Source organism: Panthera onca, chromosome A1, assembly GCF_046562875.1.
Source record: "Panthera onca isolate mPanOnc1 chromosome A1, mPanOnc1 haplotype 2, whole genome shotgun sequence".
NCBI classification, from domain to species: Eukaryota; Metazoa; Chordata; class Mammalia; order Carnivora; family Felidae; genus Panthera; species Panthera onca.
Window position 1 is genome coordinate 148,527,833 of NC_138339.1, and position 17,713 is coordinate 148,545,545.

The 17,713-nt window shown below is 41.8% G+C and overlaps 1 protein-coding gene across 3 annotated transcripts in view; it reads left to right on the plus strand.

Moving 5' to 3' along the window:
- The window catches only part of RUFY1 (RUN and FYVE domain containing 1), a 59,494-nt gene that overhangs the window by 10,742 nt on the left and 31,039 nt on the right, over nt 1-17,713 (plus strand). For 2 of the 3 annotated variants that reach the window (XR_009611205.3, XM_060636397.3), the window contains exons 2-6: nt 118-291; nt 1,592-1,709; nt 4,502-4,603; nt 6,460-6,583; nt 15,591-15,652. Coding sequence is in view for 2 of the 3 variants with exons in the window: in XM_060636397.3 (XP_060492380.2) it covers nt 118-291; nt 1,592-1,709; nt 4,502-4,603; nt 6,460-6,583; nt 15,591-15,652 (580 nt within the window). In the remaining variant the exon portion in view is untranslated. The remainder of the gene's footprint in view (nt 1-117; nt 292-1,591; nt 1,710-4,501; nt 4,604-6,459; nt 6,584-15,590; nt 15,653-17,713) is intronic. The other variant, XM_060636398.3, reaches the window with a different exon arrangement.

A 17,713-nucleotide genomic window follows, 5' to 3' on the forward strand; every position in this document is an offset into this window, starting at 1 on the left:
GAACAGATTGCCTGGCCCCGCCTGGACGATCTTCCATCCATTGCCCTGCATCTAAAGTCCTCACCCGGGAACACACTCAGCCCACTAACGAAGCTGTCCCTGTTTGTGCCCCAACAGCTTCCAAGTGCCAGATGATGGAGGAGCGTGCCAACTTGATGCACATGATGAAACTCAGCGTCAAAGTCTTGCTCCAGTCTGCCCTGAGCCTGGGCCGCAGCCTGGATGCGGACCATGCCCCCTTGCAGCAATTCTTTGTAGTGATGGAGCACTGCCTCAAACACGGGCTGAAAGGTGAGCCTGAGGGGGGGCGTTTGGGGGCGTGGAAATTCGGGCTACCTGTTTGCTCAGCAGGCATTCATCAGTGCCAAACATTGTTCTTGGTGCTTGGGATAACAGCAGTGTACAAAACCGACAAGCGTCCCTGCCCTCAATAAGTGACATTTGGAGCAGCATTGTCTGGTAGGTCAGCTACATGTGCAGTTTTTACTGTTCTGCTAGTCACGTTAAAAAAAAAAAAAAAAAAAAGTGAAAATAAACAGGTGAAATTAATTTTAAGAACATACTTTTTTGTCCCCAGTATATCCAAAATATGATTTTTACACACAATATTTAAAAGCCTTATTAATGAGATTTTTACATCATTCTTTTTTATACTAAGGCTTAAAAACCCACTGTGTTTTACATCTCTTGCACTGGCTACACTTCAAGTGCTCAGTAGCACATGTGGCCACTGACTAGGTCTGACAGCACAGTTCTAGAGGACCAGACAGTAAAGGCAGAAACAAACTTAATTACAAAATGCTACAAATTCAAGGAAGCAACATGGGTTTCTACTAGAGTGAGAGGGGAAGGCCTTGCTGGGGAACTATGAGCTGAGACCCAAAAGAGAGTTAGCCGTGCAGAGATTTGGGGCAAGAGCATTCCTGAGGGAGAAAAAAGACAGGTGCAGAAGTCCTGAGTGAGATCAAGCTTGGTTTGAGGAAGATACCAGAGGGCTCAGAGGGAGAGTGCGGGGAGATGAGGTCAGGGAAATAGATTGGGGGGTGGGGGAAGGCTGGATGGTGTAGACCTTTATAGGTCATGTGAGGAGTCGGATTTTATTCCAACTGTATCTGGAGGATTTTAAGCAAGGGAAAACATGACCTGACTTACATTTTTAAAACAACTTCCACGTGCTTGAACAGATTGTAAGGGTGGGGAGCTGACCGTATTGAGAGCAAGAAGACCCATTAGAAGATTATTGGCAGCAGGTCAGATGAGGGACGGTGGGGATAATTTGAGCATTGATTTTGACATCAGGTAGGAGGGAGAAAGGGGAAGGCTTTCTACAAGCAATACAGATATGAGATACTTGTTTTATTTCATGGGCAGTAAATACTTGGAGTAAGAACATAGTCGGGATATCAGAGAAACCCTGTCACCAGAGGAAGGGAGAGCTTGTTTGTTACCTGGCATCTGAGTCCCTGAGACTAAATCAGGATTAAGTGGTAGAGTCGTGCATTGTCTGTTTGGCTTTTGGGAGAGAGACAGTGGACACCTGAAGACATTTTGCAACCTGTTCTTATAAATAACCTTTTGTTTTCCCTTTTAGTCAAGAAGAGTTTTATTGGCCAAAATAAATCTTTCTTTGGTCCTTTGGAGCTGGTGGAGAAACTTTGTCCAGAAGCATCAGATATAGCCACCAGTGTCAGAAATCTGCCAGAATTAAAGTGAGTGAGAAGCAGTTACACTGACTTAATGTTAAAAACAAAAACAAAAACAAAAAAAAACCTTGTATTTACCCATTTCTCAACTACTTGCTGATAAAACTTTTTCTAATTCAGAACAAATTGTAGCATGAGCCACACTCAACTTAAACTTTAGTTCCAGCCCTGATGCTCATAATCCTCAAGATCTTCAGCAAGATTTGCCCCTCCCTGAGCCTCAGTTCCCTTATCTTTCAAATGGGGTTTGAAAGATTCCTGCTTGTCACACAAGATCACGTAGTTTGAAAAGATGTGGCGGGGCACCTGGCTGGCTCAGTAGAGCATGCAACTCTTGAGTTCAAGTGCCATGTTGGGTGTAGCGATTACTTTAAAAAAGAAAAGGTGTTGTCACCTGAGGAGCGGTTACAGGAGTAAAAGGAGTCATCATTACACTCCTGGGAATCCGTGCTTCAGATACATCTGGGCACCTTTCTGAATAGTGTAGTTCGGGCCAGATTTTCGATTCTGGGACATGAGACATTTGTGAAAAGGTGAGACTGACAAATCATTTGCCATGTCTGGGTTTGCCTCAGGATTCCCCATGCATAGGCTCAAAATAAAAAACTGGACAGAATACAAACAAGGCATCATCATGAAATTTGGAACTAGAAAGGGACCTAGAGATCCCTGGGCCGATACAAAAGAGCACCCTGCAGTCTCCCACAGGGAGACACGACTGTCCAGCCTCTGATGCTTCTCCCAAGGACCTAGCCTGTTCCATTTTGAGATAATGATAATAACCAGCATTCACTAAGGGCCTGCCATGTGCCAGGAGTTGTGCTAAGGACATTTCAGGATCTCATTTAATCCCTCTCAACAAGCCTCTGGGAAAGCTGTTGGAATCCCCACTGATAAGTACAGAAACTAAGACTGAGTAGCTAAGTAACCTGCCCAAGGTCTGTTGGCAAGTGAGTAGTAGAGCCAGGAAGAGAACACAGTCTGCAGGACTCTGGAACCTTCTGAAGCCCATTGACCTCCATTGCTACAGAACCCTGTGCATTCTTATCAAGACGAAATTTAAGCCTGTGTCCCTGTCACTAGTTCAGTCCTCTGGGCTTGTACCACAGAAGGTGAAAGCCTTTTGTACATGACAACCTTCAAATCTGTATATGGTGATCTGTCATGCACTTCCCTCGTCTTCTGCTTTGCTTCATACTTATGTGGTCCTGTTTGCCCACCCCTTCCGACCAGCTCACTCCCTCGGGAGTGAAGCAGCTAGACCAAGTCCCAGCATGTTCAGGTCGGAGTAGAACAGTCCCTCCTACGCTCAGACCTCTGTTTCCAGTTATGCATGGGAGGCATTTTTGAAGCCTTATGCTAACAAAGAGCTCACTGTCAGCTAAACCCACTACTCTGTTCCCCTATTAACTCTGGCTGCTAAACAGGCTTAGGTACCAAAATCCTACCCTGTCTGCCAAAGAGGAAATATACAATAGTTCCCTTTCCTTGATGCCTCTGGGAGTAGCCTCACAGGGGGCTGCATGGGAAAGAACTTTTTTTTTAACTATTTCATTAAATAGTAATGAAAGTTCTAAAATTTTGGTATTATTTTGGAAGTTATGACTAGTGGGTTTTTTTGGGGGGAAGGGGTTGTTTAAGGTTGTTTGAAACTTGTAGGATGAATTTTTGCATCCTGAGAGGAATCTGTCCGAAATTCAGTTCCCCCGTCTAAAATGAAAATACCAGGGTGGGGTGCCTGGGTGGCTCAGTCTGTTAAGCGTCTGATTCTTGATTTCAGCTCAGGTCATGATCTCACAGTTTGTGGGTTTGAGCCCCTCATTGGGCTTTGCACTCACAGTGGGGAGCCTGCTTGGGATTCTCTCTCCTCCTCTCTGCCCCTCCTCTGCCCTCTCTCTCTCTCAAAAAAAAATTTTTTTTTTAAAGAAAAAATATCAGAGCTCCTAGGTGGCTCAGTTGGTTAAGCATCTGAGTGTTGATTTCGGCCTCAGGTCATGATCTCACAATTGTGAGACTGAGCCCCGCATCAGGCTCCACACTGGGTATAGAGCCTGCTTAGGATTGTCTCTTCACTCTGCTCCTCACCCCCCAAGTAAATAAACAAACAAACAAATAAATAAATGAAAATATCTTTTGCAGTATGATTTGTCACCCAGAATTTTTTCTTTTTTTTTTTTTTAAGTTTTATTCATTTTGAGATAGAGAAAGCAAGTGAGGCGGGGGAGAGAGAGAGAGCAATAGTGAGAGAGAGAGAGAGAGAGAGAGAGAGAGAGAATCCCAAGTGGGCTCAATACTGCCAGCGCAGAGCCCGATGCAGGGCTCACACCCACACATCATGACATCATGACCTATGTCTGACGTACAAACCTAATCTGGTATTTCCTGGCCCCCTGTGAAATTTTATGAATATATGCAAAGGTTTGTCTGATTGTATTTGTTCCAGAAATCAGATTTTTGAGGATTAAGAGTGTTTTTTTCTCACTCTTTTGTCAAAATAGGCAGTTCTTCCTGCCCATGGGTCCTGTCCCCATGCTTTAATAAAATCATCTTTTTGCATCCAAAAAAAAAAAAAAACCAGACAAAAAGTACATGTCCATGATACAAAATTCAAACTGTACCCAAAGAGCTGTTTTCTGGGCTTTCGCAGGCAGTATGTTCCACCCAACCCCCAAAGCCACTATTCTTACAGTGTTCATGTTGATGTGCATGTACATGTGTGAATATGTGTATCTCTTTAAAGTGGGGTTTGAGGGGTTTTTGGTGTTAACACCTTAACAGTTTGATTCTCTGAATTCTAGGACAGCTGTGGGAAGAGGCAGAGCATGGCTTTATCTTGCACTCATGCAAAAGAAACTGGCAGATTATCTGAAAGTGCTTATAGACAATAAACATCTCTTAAGGTATTTTTTTACCTCCTATCTTTGCTTGTCTTTCGCTCTATAAATAATTAGAACATAGTTCTGCAGATTGTTTTAAATTGAAACGAGTATACAACATACACAGCTTTTATTTGAATTATTATTCATCATAAATTTCCTGTGGCTTAGTTTTAAAAGAGTATTTCAGTTTGTAAGCACGGATATCTGAAAGTCCTTTTGAATGAAGAGTCATACTTACTTTTCATTTTGAAAAGTCATTTCGAAACTCATTCTTCAAAATCCCTGTAATTAGGTAACTGACAGCCTACTCGGTTAAGCTTCAACAAAATGTTATTTATTTGACTTGTTGATAACAGGGAAAAAATGACTTTAAAACCAGATGCAGTGAACAACTTTAAAGTATAAAATCCTGCTTTTTTCAAGATATTACCTATCTTAGGATTCCATATCCAGTTTGTAAAATTTTATATCTCTTAGCATCAGTAATGACTAACTGGCTGTCTCTGAAATTTATGACTGGTTCATTTTTTTTTTTTAATGTTTATTTATTTTGAGATAGAGAGAGCAGGGGAGGGGCAGAGAGAGAGAGGGAGAGAGTCCCAAGGAGGCTCCGCACTGTCAGCACAGAGCCCAACATGGGGCTTGATCTCACAAACCATGAGATCATGACCTGAGCTGAAATCAAGAGTCAGATGCGTAACCGACTGAGTCACCAGGTGCCCAAGACTGGTTCATTTTTGATATTTATAAATATATAAATATAAATTTATAAAGTGTACATATAAACGTATGTAAGCAAAAATATCTTCATAAAAGGAATTTTCTCTAGAACATGAGCATTTATAAGGGAAGAATCTCTCTAGAGTTAATCTTTTTGTCTAATTGAGTTGAAAATAGCTTTTATAGTATGGCCTGCCACTCAAAATTTTCCACGTTTTAAGTCATGGCTTATTATTGATTATATTTTTAACATGATAAATGCGATTTCAAATACTTCACATACTTTGCACTTTGAGTAAAGTCACACTGAATAACTTCGAGGTACAGATTTTGTTCTAATGAACTAATTCTTTTTTTTTTTAATTGACGTATAGTTGACACACATTACATAGTTTCAGGTGTGCAACATCGTGATTCCACAAGTCTACACCATGATGCCGTACTCACCACAAGTGTAGTTACCCTCTGTCGCCGTGCAGAGTTACCACAGCACCATTGACTGTATTCCCTATGCTGGACCTTTCATCCCTATGACCTAACGAACTAATTCTTAAGATGATAAGTTCTCATGCACTCACACACACACACAGCTGGTAAACTAGCACATCACTGGTGACCAGGAGCAGTAGTAGACAGGGGATGGGGCCCCACTATGAATGGCTGAGGTGACTCGGGAGGTAAGAAAGTAAAAGCATCCAGTGTTGCTCCGTGGGACACAGGGAAGAGGGAAGGGTTTTATTCTTGGATGTGGGGGGCTGTGGAAACCTGCTTCCGGCTAACATGAGTGTAGAAATAGTTCCTCACAGTGCAGAAAAAGGAGCCAGCAGAGAAAGGAAGGGCAGAGTGATGGTCAGGAACAGAGGAGCCAAGAGGAGGTGAGAAGGACCAGGGTCCAGGGTCCAGATGGAGGAGTCAGCCTTAGACTAGAGGTGGGAGGAGCCCGTTCTCAACCACAGGAAGAGAAGAGAGGCCAGAGAAGAAATAGCAGCACTTGAAGCAGGTGGGGGCAGGAGGAAATGGACACCAGGGAGTTTCTGGCTTCTGGTGAAGCCGGCAGCCTAGCTGTCAGCTGGGAGATAAAAAGGGGGGCAGGTCAGGGAGACAGGGTGATGAACATCCCTTCCTAAGAAGCCCCCTGCTGTGTCATTCTCTTTCAGTGAGTTCTATGAGCCTGAGGCATTGATGATGGAAGAGGAAGGGATGGTGATTGTGGGTCTGCTGGTGGGACTCAATGTTCTCGATGCCAATCTCTGCTTAAAAGGAGAAGACTTGGATTCTCAGGTAAAATAGGAATCTTGGCTCTAGGTGGAATGCCTTCTTTGGGCCAGGGATTTTCCATAAGATCTGAGGACATGGGCTGAGCCGAAGAAAGGGGCAAATGGCAGAGGGTGTCTACTGGAAGGCTGGGGCAGAGGGGGAAGCCCCCTGGGGAAGGGGAAGTCTGGGCCAAGGCACGGAGGCACATGAAATGAAGGTAGAGGCTGGGCTCAGTTTCCAGGCCATCAGTGTCCTGCGAAAGGGTTTGTCTTTTGTGTCTGGAACCTTGGGAAGCCATCAGAGGGCTGCCTGGGTAGCTCAGTGAAGCATTTTGACTCTTGATTTCGGCTCAAGTCACGATCTCCACAGTTCATGGGTTCGAGTCCCATGTCAGGCTCTGCACTGACAGTGTGGAGCCTACTTGGGATTCTCTGTCTCTGTCTCTCTTTCTCAAAATAAATAAATAAACTAAAAAAAAAAAAAAAAAAAAAAAAAAAAGGAAGCCATTGGAGGTTTTTAAGCAGTGTACTGAAATGATTGGGCCCAGGTTTGAGAAAGAGCAATCTAGCAGCCATCCAGGTCATAACTTTAGAAGGGGCCAACAGTGGAGACAGCAAAAACAGTGAGCAAAGTCCCAAAAGTTGGATGGGGACTAGGAAGGTAGAGTCACGAGAGATTTGGGAAGTGAGATGATACAATGGGGTCCAAATGAAAGCAGGCAGCACAGATCAGAGTGCCCTGACGGGTGAGACAGCCCCCTTGGGAGGCTTTCTTCCTTATGGGAGCAGGTGACCAGGGTTGAGCTCTACACTCCTGGTGGCAGTGACAATAGATGTGTGACGGGGAGAGGCACCCCGACCCATCCCGACCTCCACCCCTGTTCAGGGCATCTGTAGCTGTGGTTGGGCCAATGCCCAGCCTTCTTCCTGCCACAAGTTTGGATCTGAAGAATCTAAAGCTTCCTCTAATCCCTCCATGCCCAGGTCAGCTTGTTTTTGTTTTGTTTTTTTCTTATAACCTCTCCCCCCTTTCTTCCCCAATAGTTTTATTGTTTTTGCATGTTGAAAATTTTTCAAAAAATACAGACAAGTATTTGAAAAGAAACAAAACCTCACACATAATCCCATATTCAGAGAGTAATACAGTGTTACATTTTGTTATCTGTCCTTCCAGCACAAGAATAGGGGGTGTATGTTTATATCTTTTATTAAAGGTATTTGGACTTTTGTTCAACCAAAATATGATTATTCCAGACACACCATTTTGTAATTTTGTTTATTTCACACTATTGTCCCACATAGTTCTCAATGTCGGTAGAGATATAAACCATTTATTTATTTACTTTTAGCTTATTTTATTCATTTTGACAGTGCGTACATGCACAGGAGGGTGGGCAGGAAGGGGGCAGAGAGAGAGGGAAAGACAGAATCCCAAGCAGGCTCTGCATTGACAGTGCAAATCCCCACATGAGGCTCAAACTCACAAACAGTGAGATCATGACCTAAGCCAAAATCAAGAGTCCGATGCTTAACCCTGAGCCACCCGGGTGCCCTGAGATATAAATCTTTTTTTTTTTTTTCTTAAGTTTATTTATTTTGAGAGAGAGAGAGAGAGAGAGAGAGAGAGCATGGGTGGGGTAGGGGTAGAGAGGGAGGGAGAGACAATTCCAAGCAGGCTCCGCACTGACACAGAGCAGTGCCCAACACCAGGCTGGAACCCATGAACCATGAGATTGTGACCTGAGCCGAAATCAAGAGTCGGACACTTAATTGACTGAGTCACCCAGGCGCCCCGAGATAGAAACTATTTAAATGGCTGCACAGTACAAGCACACCTCAGAGATACTATGAATTCAGTTCCAGACCTCGGTGATAAAGCGAGTATCTCAATAAAGCGAGTCATGGAGGGTTTTTTGGTTTTGGTTTTGTTTTTTGGTTTCTCAGTACATATACAAGTTATGTTTACACTATACTGTAACCTATCAGGTGTGTGATGTGATAACATCATACCTAAAAAACTGTGTAAATAAATAACAAAAATAAGTTAAATAAAAATTAATGTTCGTACTTTAAAATATTTCATTGCTGAGTGCCTAGTCAGTTAAGTATCCAACTTTGGCTCAACTCACAATCTCACGGCTCATGGTTCAAGCCCCATGTCAGGCTCTGTGCTGACAGCTGAGAGCCTGGAGCCTACTTCGGATTCTGTGTCTCCTTCTCTCTCCGCTTCTTCCCTGCTCATGCTCTGTCTCTCTCTCTCTCTCTCTCTCTCTCTCTCAAAAGTAAATAAATATTTTTTTAAAAATTAAAATATTTCATTGCTGAAAAATGCTAACCATCATCTGAGCTTTCAACAAGCCATAGTCACTGATCACAGATCATCATAACAAATGTAGGAAAAGTTTGAAATACATGATTACCAAAATGTGAACCACAGACACAAGGTGAGCAAATGCTGTTGGGAAAATGATGCTGATAGACTTGCCCAACACATGGTTACCACATACCTTCAATTTGTAAAAAAGGAATGTCCACGAAGTACAACAAAGCAAAATAAAGCAAAGTACAATTAAGCAAAGTACAAATAAAGCATAAAATGAGGTATGCCTGTATTCCATTTTATGAATGTGCCATAATTCATTTAACCAGTACCTTATTAACTTAGGTTGATTCCATATTACAACAACAGTATTGTAAACATCCTCATACCTCTTTGTACTATTGTCCATTGATTTCCTTAGGATAAATTTTGGGACTACTGTGTCACAGTAAACATTCTACATGAGTATTGTGATGTCATGGTGGGCTTTCTTGGTCTTTTTTCAATCTGATAGACAAAAACAGCTCATCTCAAATTTGTATTTTTTTATAAACATGTTTTTTATTTTTATTTTTTTATTAAAAAAAAATTTTGTAATGTTTGTTTATTTTTGAGAGGGAGAGAGAGACAGAGCATGAGCCAGGGGATGGGGAGAGAGAGAGGGAGACACAGAATCTGGAGCAGGCTCCAGGCTCTGAGCTTCAACACAGAGCCCGACACAGGGCTCGAAACTTGCGAACCGTGAAATCATGACCTGAGCCACCCAGGCGCCCCAACATGTTTTTATTTTTAAAAGTAGGCTCACGGGCACTGGGGTGGCTCAGTCAGTTAAGCAGCTGACTCTTGATTTCAGCTCATGTTACGATCTCACAGTTTTGTGAGTTCAACCCCCCACGTCAGGCTCTGCACTGACAGCAAGGAGCCTGCTTGAGATTCTCCCATTCTCTCTCTGTCCCTTGCAGTCTCTCTGTCTCTCAATAAATAAATAAATAGACTTAAAAATATATTAAATATACATAAAAACAAATATATATAGACAATAAATAAATAAATAAATAAATAAATAAATAAATGTAAGCTTCATGGCCAACATGGGGCTTGAACTCACGACCCTGAGATCAAGAGTCACATGTTCTACCAACTGAGCCAGCCATGCACCCCATCGAATTTATATTTTTGAGGACTCGGGAGGTCAAGTATTTTTTGCATGCTTTATATGCCATTGGTGGTTCAGCTTTTGTGACTTCCCATCCCTATTCCTTTTCCCATTTTTGTGTGTCTTCCATTTTTTCCCACTCCTTTATTATAGATTAATGATATTAATTGTCAGAATTTTTGTTATAAATTTTTTGCTGGTTTCTTACAGCTGGTGTTCTCTGCAAGGAAAAAAATAATTTTTTTTTGGCATTCAAATTTATTTGGTTTTTTTTTAAGATTTTATTTTTAAGTAATCTCTACACCCAACATGGGGCTCAAATTCATGACCCTGAGATCAAGAGTTGCATGCTTTAACAACTTGAACCAGCCAGGCACCCCTGCTGGTGCCATCAAATTTAATGGACTTTTTCTTTATACTTTCTAAGGTATTGTCCCCATCTAAAAATTAATGTAATTTTTTAAAAACTGGTTTGGTGTTTTTTTTACATTTAAATAACGTCTGTCATTTGTTTTGACATAGTGTGAAGTGGGAGTCTAGGTTTCTTTTACAAATAGTAAACCAGTTTTCTCAATGTCATGTAGTAAATATATTTTTCTGCTAATTTGGAATTTCACCTTTATCATGAGTGAAATATCCAAAATCTACTGAAGTTTATTTCTGGACTCAGAAGTCTAGTCTCTGGATCTCTCTATTCCTATGCCAGTAACACAGTGTTTAATTTACTAGAGCCACATAGTGTGTTTTACATTCTAGTCGCTCACCTCCTGCCTACTTTGTTTATTTCCTTTTCAGATATAGTTCAGGCTGTCCATTCTGCCATGTGAACTTGAACATCACTTTGTTAGATTCCAAAATAAAAACTCAATTGTGGCTCTTATCAAATAATAGATATGATAAAGCATCCTGTTTTGGTCTTTTTCTATTTTTATTTTATTTATTTTTAACTTTTTTAACGTTTATTCATTTTTGAGAGACAGAGTGTGAGCAGGGGAGGGGCAGAAAGAGAGGGAGACACAGAATCCAAAGCAGGCTCCAGGGTCTGAGCTGTCAACACAGAACCCGACGCAGGGCACGAACCCACGAGCTGCAAGATCATGACCTGAGCTGAAGTTGGATGCCCAACCAACTGAGGCACCCAGGCACCTCTTTTTTTATTTTTAATTCTGTACTGTTATGGTTACCGTTATTTAAGAGACAATCTGAGGGAACCTTTAAAGAGTCCTCTGAAATGACAGTAGTAGCCTGCTTCATTCATTTTTAGTTTTAAATAACATTGGAGCTCCTGGATGGCTCAGTCAGTGAAACCTCTGATTCTTGATTTCAGCTCAGGTCATGATCTCAAGGTCATGAGATTGAGCCCAGAGTCGGGCTCCTCGCCAAGTGGAGCCTGCTTAGGATTCTCTCTCTCCCTCTGCCCCTCCCCTGACTGTGCGCTCTTGCTCTATCTCAAAATATTTTTTAAAAATCTTAAATAGCATTTCCATATGTAGGTCTGTGCTCACAGTGGAATTTTATTAAAAAAAAAATTTTTTTAATGTTTATTTATTTTTGAGACAATGCGAGAGACAGAGTGCAAGCAGCGGAGGGGCAGACAGAGGGAGACACAGAATCTGAAGCAGACTCCAGGCTCTGAGCTGTCAGCCCAGAGCCTGACACAGGGCTCCAACTCACAAGCCGTGAGATCATGACCTGAGCTGAAGTCAGACACTCAACCCACTGAGCCACTCAGGCGCCCCTGGAATTTTATTTTAAATTCCAGTATTGTTAACGTACAGTGTTACATTAGTTTCAGGTGTATGATATATGATCCCACACTTCCATGCATTTCCCTGGTTCTTTAGCACAGTGCCTCTCATATGTCACCATGAATGTTTGCTACTGATGTCTGAGGGATCCTTTTTCTCATGTTCAGAAAGTACTGTGCCAATCTAATTTATTTTGCATTTTTATTATAAATGAGCATGCAGTGCCATCACATACCTTTTTTTGCCATCTTTTAAAATGTCTTAGCTTTTTTTTTTTTTTTAATTTTTTTTTTTAACATTTATTTATTTTTGAGAGCTAGAGACAGAGCACAAGTGGGGGAGGGGCAGAGAGAGAGGGAGACACAGAATCTGAAGCAGGCTCCAGGCTGCTAGCACAGAGCCCGACGCGGGGCTTGAACTCACGGACCATGAGATCATGACCTGGACCGAAGTCGGATGCTTAAGCGACCGAGCCACCCAGGTGCCCCATAAAATGTCTTAGCTTTTAACCCATAAATATAACTGAATTCATTCATAGGTTTCCTTTTGTGATATTATCCCTGCATTCCTCAAGTAAACAGGGTTTACAGGAGTGGTCATCATGTGTTACTCTTCTAGTGTCCTCCTAGATTCAACATGTTTGTGGTTTATTTGGAAATTTTGTGTTTCCCTGTATTTGTGACACTGTTCTCAGTTTTCCTTTACTGTACTGTCTTTGCCACTTTGTGGTGTCGGAATGTAACCTCATAAAATAAGCTGGATAATGTTCTTTTCTGTATTCCTGCAACTGTTTATTAGACCAGGAATGATTTTTTCCTCTGAAGGTTTGTAAGAGCTTACTGGGATGATCTCTTCATCTTTATGGGTTTTTTGGTCCTTAGTTGTTTGACCACTTTTTCATTTAGCTTTTGGTCAATGTATTGGTTTCCTGTGTCTTAGGACATTTTTTTATTTTTATTTTTATTCATTTCTTTTTTTGAGAAAGAGAGAGAGAGAGAGAGAGAGAGAGAGAGAGAGAGAGAGAGAGAATACTAAGCAGGCTCCACGCTGAGTGAGAGCCAGACACGAGGCTTGATCTCACAATCATGAGACCATGACCTGAGCCAAAATCAAGAGTCACCCAGGTGCCCCTTAGGACAATTTTTTAGTAATTTATATTTTTCCAAAAGTCATATATTTCATTCAGGTCTATTGGTTATAAGAGAGTATTCTCTTAAGCTTATTAAAATCTCACTTTTCTCATTGGCAGTGTTGTGCACTTGCTAAATCTTGATCATATTTGGTGGAGGTTTGTCTGCTATATTGAACTCGAAGAACCAGCTTTTACATTTGATCTTTTGCTCTTGATTATTTCTGCTTTGGGAGGAGGGTTTTATTTGCTTTCTGATCCATTAATGTCTACTTTGAGTATTAATCCTCTCTCCTTTCTATTGTTGAGGGTTTTTTGCAGTTGAAAATGTACTTTTTTTTTAAATTTTTAACATTTATTCATTTTTGAGAGACAGAGAGAGACAGAGCCTGAGCGGGGAAGGGGCAGAGAGAGGGAGACACAGAATCTCTGGTGCCCCAAAGTGTACTTTTTAAATTAAATTTTATTATTTTTTTTTTAAGATTTTATTTTTGAGTAATCTCTACACCCAATGTAGGCTCGAACTCACAGCCCCAAGACCAAGAGTCACATGCTCTACTGACTGAGCTAGCCAGACCCCCCCGATTTATTATTATTTAATTTTATTACAAAAGAAATGCATGCTTGCTGAAAAAAAGTTCATACAGAAGCATATCAAGTGAAGAATGAAATTCAAACTCACCCCCTCCCCTCCCTTGATCCCTTTCGTCCCCATAGATAGTGGTAAATATTGAGGGGGAAAATCTCTCTAGAAACAGTTCTACTTTTTCTATGCATTTATGTATACGTGGGTTTGTTTCATATTAAATCCTTTCTTGCTCCCATTTCTGGATGATGAATCAACAGCCAGGTAACCAATAGCAATCACTGTATCTCAACGGTTGGCTGGACAGAGAGAGGCAGGCACTTCTGGATTAAGAGCTCTGTGCGGTCAGGTTGGTGGTGGCTGGGGCAGCAATCACTGAAGGCCTCTTCTCTCGCTTATCTGTCTTCAGACTGAGAAGGTTCAGGGAGCTGGGACAGGAACCGCAGAGGCTTCTCAGGCACCCCTGTACTCATGTGGTCTCTCCATTTGGTGTCCAGCATGGTAGCTTCAGGGTAGCCAGACTTCTTTTGGGGAAGCTCAGAACTTCAATGTTATATGCCCCTCTAGGAAGAGCTAGGAAGAAGCTTATGTTGCCTCCATTAATGTAGCTGCAGAAGTCACGGAATCATTTCTGCTGCTTTTTACTCAAGACAGACACTGAGGCTGCCCAGGTTCAAGGGTCAGGAATGTAGGTTGGTGGGAGGTGTGACAGAGAAGTTGCAGAAACTCTCACACATGGCTGTGGCTTTAACAAAGTGGTATTACTGTAAAGGGTTAATGCTGTATATATCACTCTGGGACTTCTCATTTTCTCCTGGAGCTTTCTTCATGTCATTATGTCATACATCCACCCACTGCATTCTTTGTGATGGGTGCATGGGGCTCCATGACATGGCTATTACACGACTGATCAATATTTCTTTACTGATGGACCCCATTTTCCCAGTTTTCATCTCCCTCTCTCTGTGCCCTCCCCCACTTGCACTGTCTCTCTCTCAAAAATAAAGTTAAAAAACATTTAAAAAAAAAAAAAAAGAAGAAGAAGAAGTGGCTTCACTTACTCATGCTGTAGCAGACAGTGGCAGACCAGGCTCTCATTCTCTCTCAAGGGCTTTATTTTTGGACAAAGCCCTTGACATTCAGATGTGAGGGTCTCTGGTTCTCCCTCGTTCACAACAGCAGAGAATTTCCCCTGGAAAATGAGATGGGACCATTTCACCACAATTTAGGGAAGGAGGGGGTCAGAATGTCAGTTAAGGTTACCTACCACCTTAGTCTAGCCACCCAGACCTCTTTTTTCTTTTTTTTTCTTTATGTGTATTCTTTTTTTTTTTTTGAAAGAGAACATGAGCAGGAGGCACCTGGGTGGCTCAGTCAGCTGAGTGTCCGACTTCAGCTCAGGTCATGATCTCACAGTTTGTGAGTTCAAGCCCCACGTCGAGATCTGTGCTGACAGCCTGGAGCCTGCTTCAGATTCTGTGTCTCCCTCTCTCTTGCCACTTCCCCGCGCTCGCTCTCTCTCTCTCTCTCAAAAATAAGTAAACATTAAAAAAAATTTAAAAAAAAAAAAAGAGAGCATGAGCAGAGGAGGAACAGAGAGAGGGGGCCGGAAGGGACAAAGGATCCAAAGCAGACTCTGCTCTGACAGCACAGAGCCTGATGGGGGGCTCGAACTCATGAACTGTGAGATCATGACCTGAGCTGAAGTTGGATGCTCAACCAACTGAGCCACCCAGGCGCCCTCCCCCCCCTTTTTTTTTAATTGCTCTATACCCAAAGAACTTCACTGATCTTTGTCAACAACCTGCTTAGTGAATAAATACACAAAACTAGTCTTGACGAGAGGGTAAAACTTCAGAATCTTCCCTTAAATCCTGATTTGTGATAAGTTTTTCTTCTAGAAGTTGGCGGGGTTCTCTCTCTCTTGGTTTGTTTGTTCAGTTGATTACTATTTTTGTAGAGGTGGTTAGCCCGACTAAATGTGTGTAGGAAAGAGACAGGAAGGTAAATGCCCTGAATTTTAAAGATGTATGGTTTACGGAAAACAGAAAAAGTTTCTCCTATTTAATACTTGTACGTTTTGTGTCGATCAGGTTGGAGTGATCGATTTTTCCCTCTACCTTAAGGATGTGCAGGGTCTTGATGGCGGCAAAGAGTAAGTAACTGCATGCCTGCTGCTGTTCTTCACAATTTTAATGAAATTCTGGGAAAGAATGCTACGTTTGTTTTTGCTTTGTTCGACCTTTTCATTTTCAGCAGGTATTTTTTACTCACAGAGGTAATACATGAATGTGCTCATTGTGCAAGGAGCTAAGCTCTGCAGGGTAGAAAGGAATGTCCCCATTCACATTGCCCCCTCATCTCCAGCTCAATCCCGTGCCTGCTCCTCCCTCAGAGGAAGCTGCTCATGTCTCCTTCCACACCTTTTTTTAAATGCCTTGCAGGTGTATATTTATTGGTTGTATAATTTGCCTTATGGTTTGTTTGAATATAAGTGGGATGGTACCATTATAGGTACTCCTATATGTGTGTGTGTGTGTGTGTGTGTGTGTGTGTGTGTGTGTATAAAAGTTGCCCTTGGACTCATTCCTTGATCCTAGTGTGTCTTGGATGTCCCTCCATGCCATGCTTATTATGCTCTCCTTCCTTATTATGCTCTCCTTCCTGCTTATTATTAACAAGAGCATCCTTTTAAAGGAGTCTTTCGGGGTGGGGTAGAAAACAAAGTGAACAATGTATATAACATGCTACCATTTGAGTTACGCTGAAGAATATGCATCCACATTTATATGTTGTATTTCCACACGCTTGGACCATTTCTAGAGTGGTGCGTAGACACCTACTAGCAGTGGCTGTTCTGGGTGGGTGAAGGGAAGAGGCCAGGAGGCAGGCATGGGAGGGAGTCTCACTGTAAACCTTTGGGTTGTGCTTGAATAGTTTACCGTATCTGTTATCTGTCTCTCAAATATGTTCTTGATAAGGACTCTCACAGGCCCCAAGCCCTAGCAGCACACCTTATCCGGCAGTGGGAACCCCACAAATACCTCAGGCTTCTTGAGTATAAGGATTCACCCACTTGAAACTTAAACAGAAATATTCTTTTTTTTTCTTTTAAGGTTTATTTATCTACTTTGAGAGAGAGAGAGTGCGCATGAGCACAAGTGGGGACAGGCGGAGAGAGAGGGAGACAGAGAATCCCAAGCAGGCTGTGTTGTCAGCGTAGAACCTGAAGCAGGGCTTGATCTCAGGAACTGTGTGAGATCATGACCTGAGCCGAAATCAAAAGTCAGACACTTAACCAACTGAGCCACCCAGGAGCCCCCCAAAATTATACTCATAATGTAAAGAAATAGAAATAAACTGATATCTACCAATAGGAGATAATTGAATGAATTACAGAACATTCAAAATATTCCATTCTATGAGATATTATGGAACAAATTTGACCTACTGGTTATAGTAGACTTAGAGGGATTTCCACAAGGTGTTATCGAATGAGAAAAGTATGATACTGAGAAGGGTATATACGGTTGATCCCCTGAACAACATGGGCTTGACCTGCACAAGCCCACTTTTACGCAGATATTTTTCGGTTAAGTATGGTACAGTACTGTAAATGTATTTTCTCTTCCTTATGATTTTCTTAATAAAATTTTATTTTATTTCATTGTAAGGCTATAGTATATAATACACATAACATACAAAATACATGTTAATGGACTATGTAATTGGTAAGGCTTCCCTCAACAGTACACTATGAGTAGTTAAGTTTTGAGGGAGTCAAAAGTTGCATGCACATTTTCAGCGGTGCAGGGGGTTGGCGTCCCCCACCCATGTATTGTTCAAGGGTCAACTGTATGTCATTTTTGTAAACAACTCCAAGAAATCCCTAACGTATTTTCTATGTTTTAATTACATACTGTATCTATCTGTATATAATACAGACAGATACTATGGTCATATGCATATAGGCTCAACAGACTATTAACGTGGGTTACCTGAAAAGCTATGTGAAGGGCAGAATAGGTAAAAGAAAAAAATGTGCTGAAAAACAAATCCAGCACCTGTGGCAAGAACCTGTGTAGAATGATCCCCTGTATGTACATATGTGTATATATATATATATGTAAAGAGATTGGGGGTCAGGGGTGGAGGGGGATGCCTAACTTTAAAATGTTAAAGAGGAGCGCCTGGGTGGCTCAGTTGGTTAAGCATC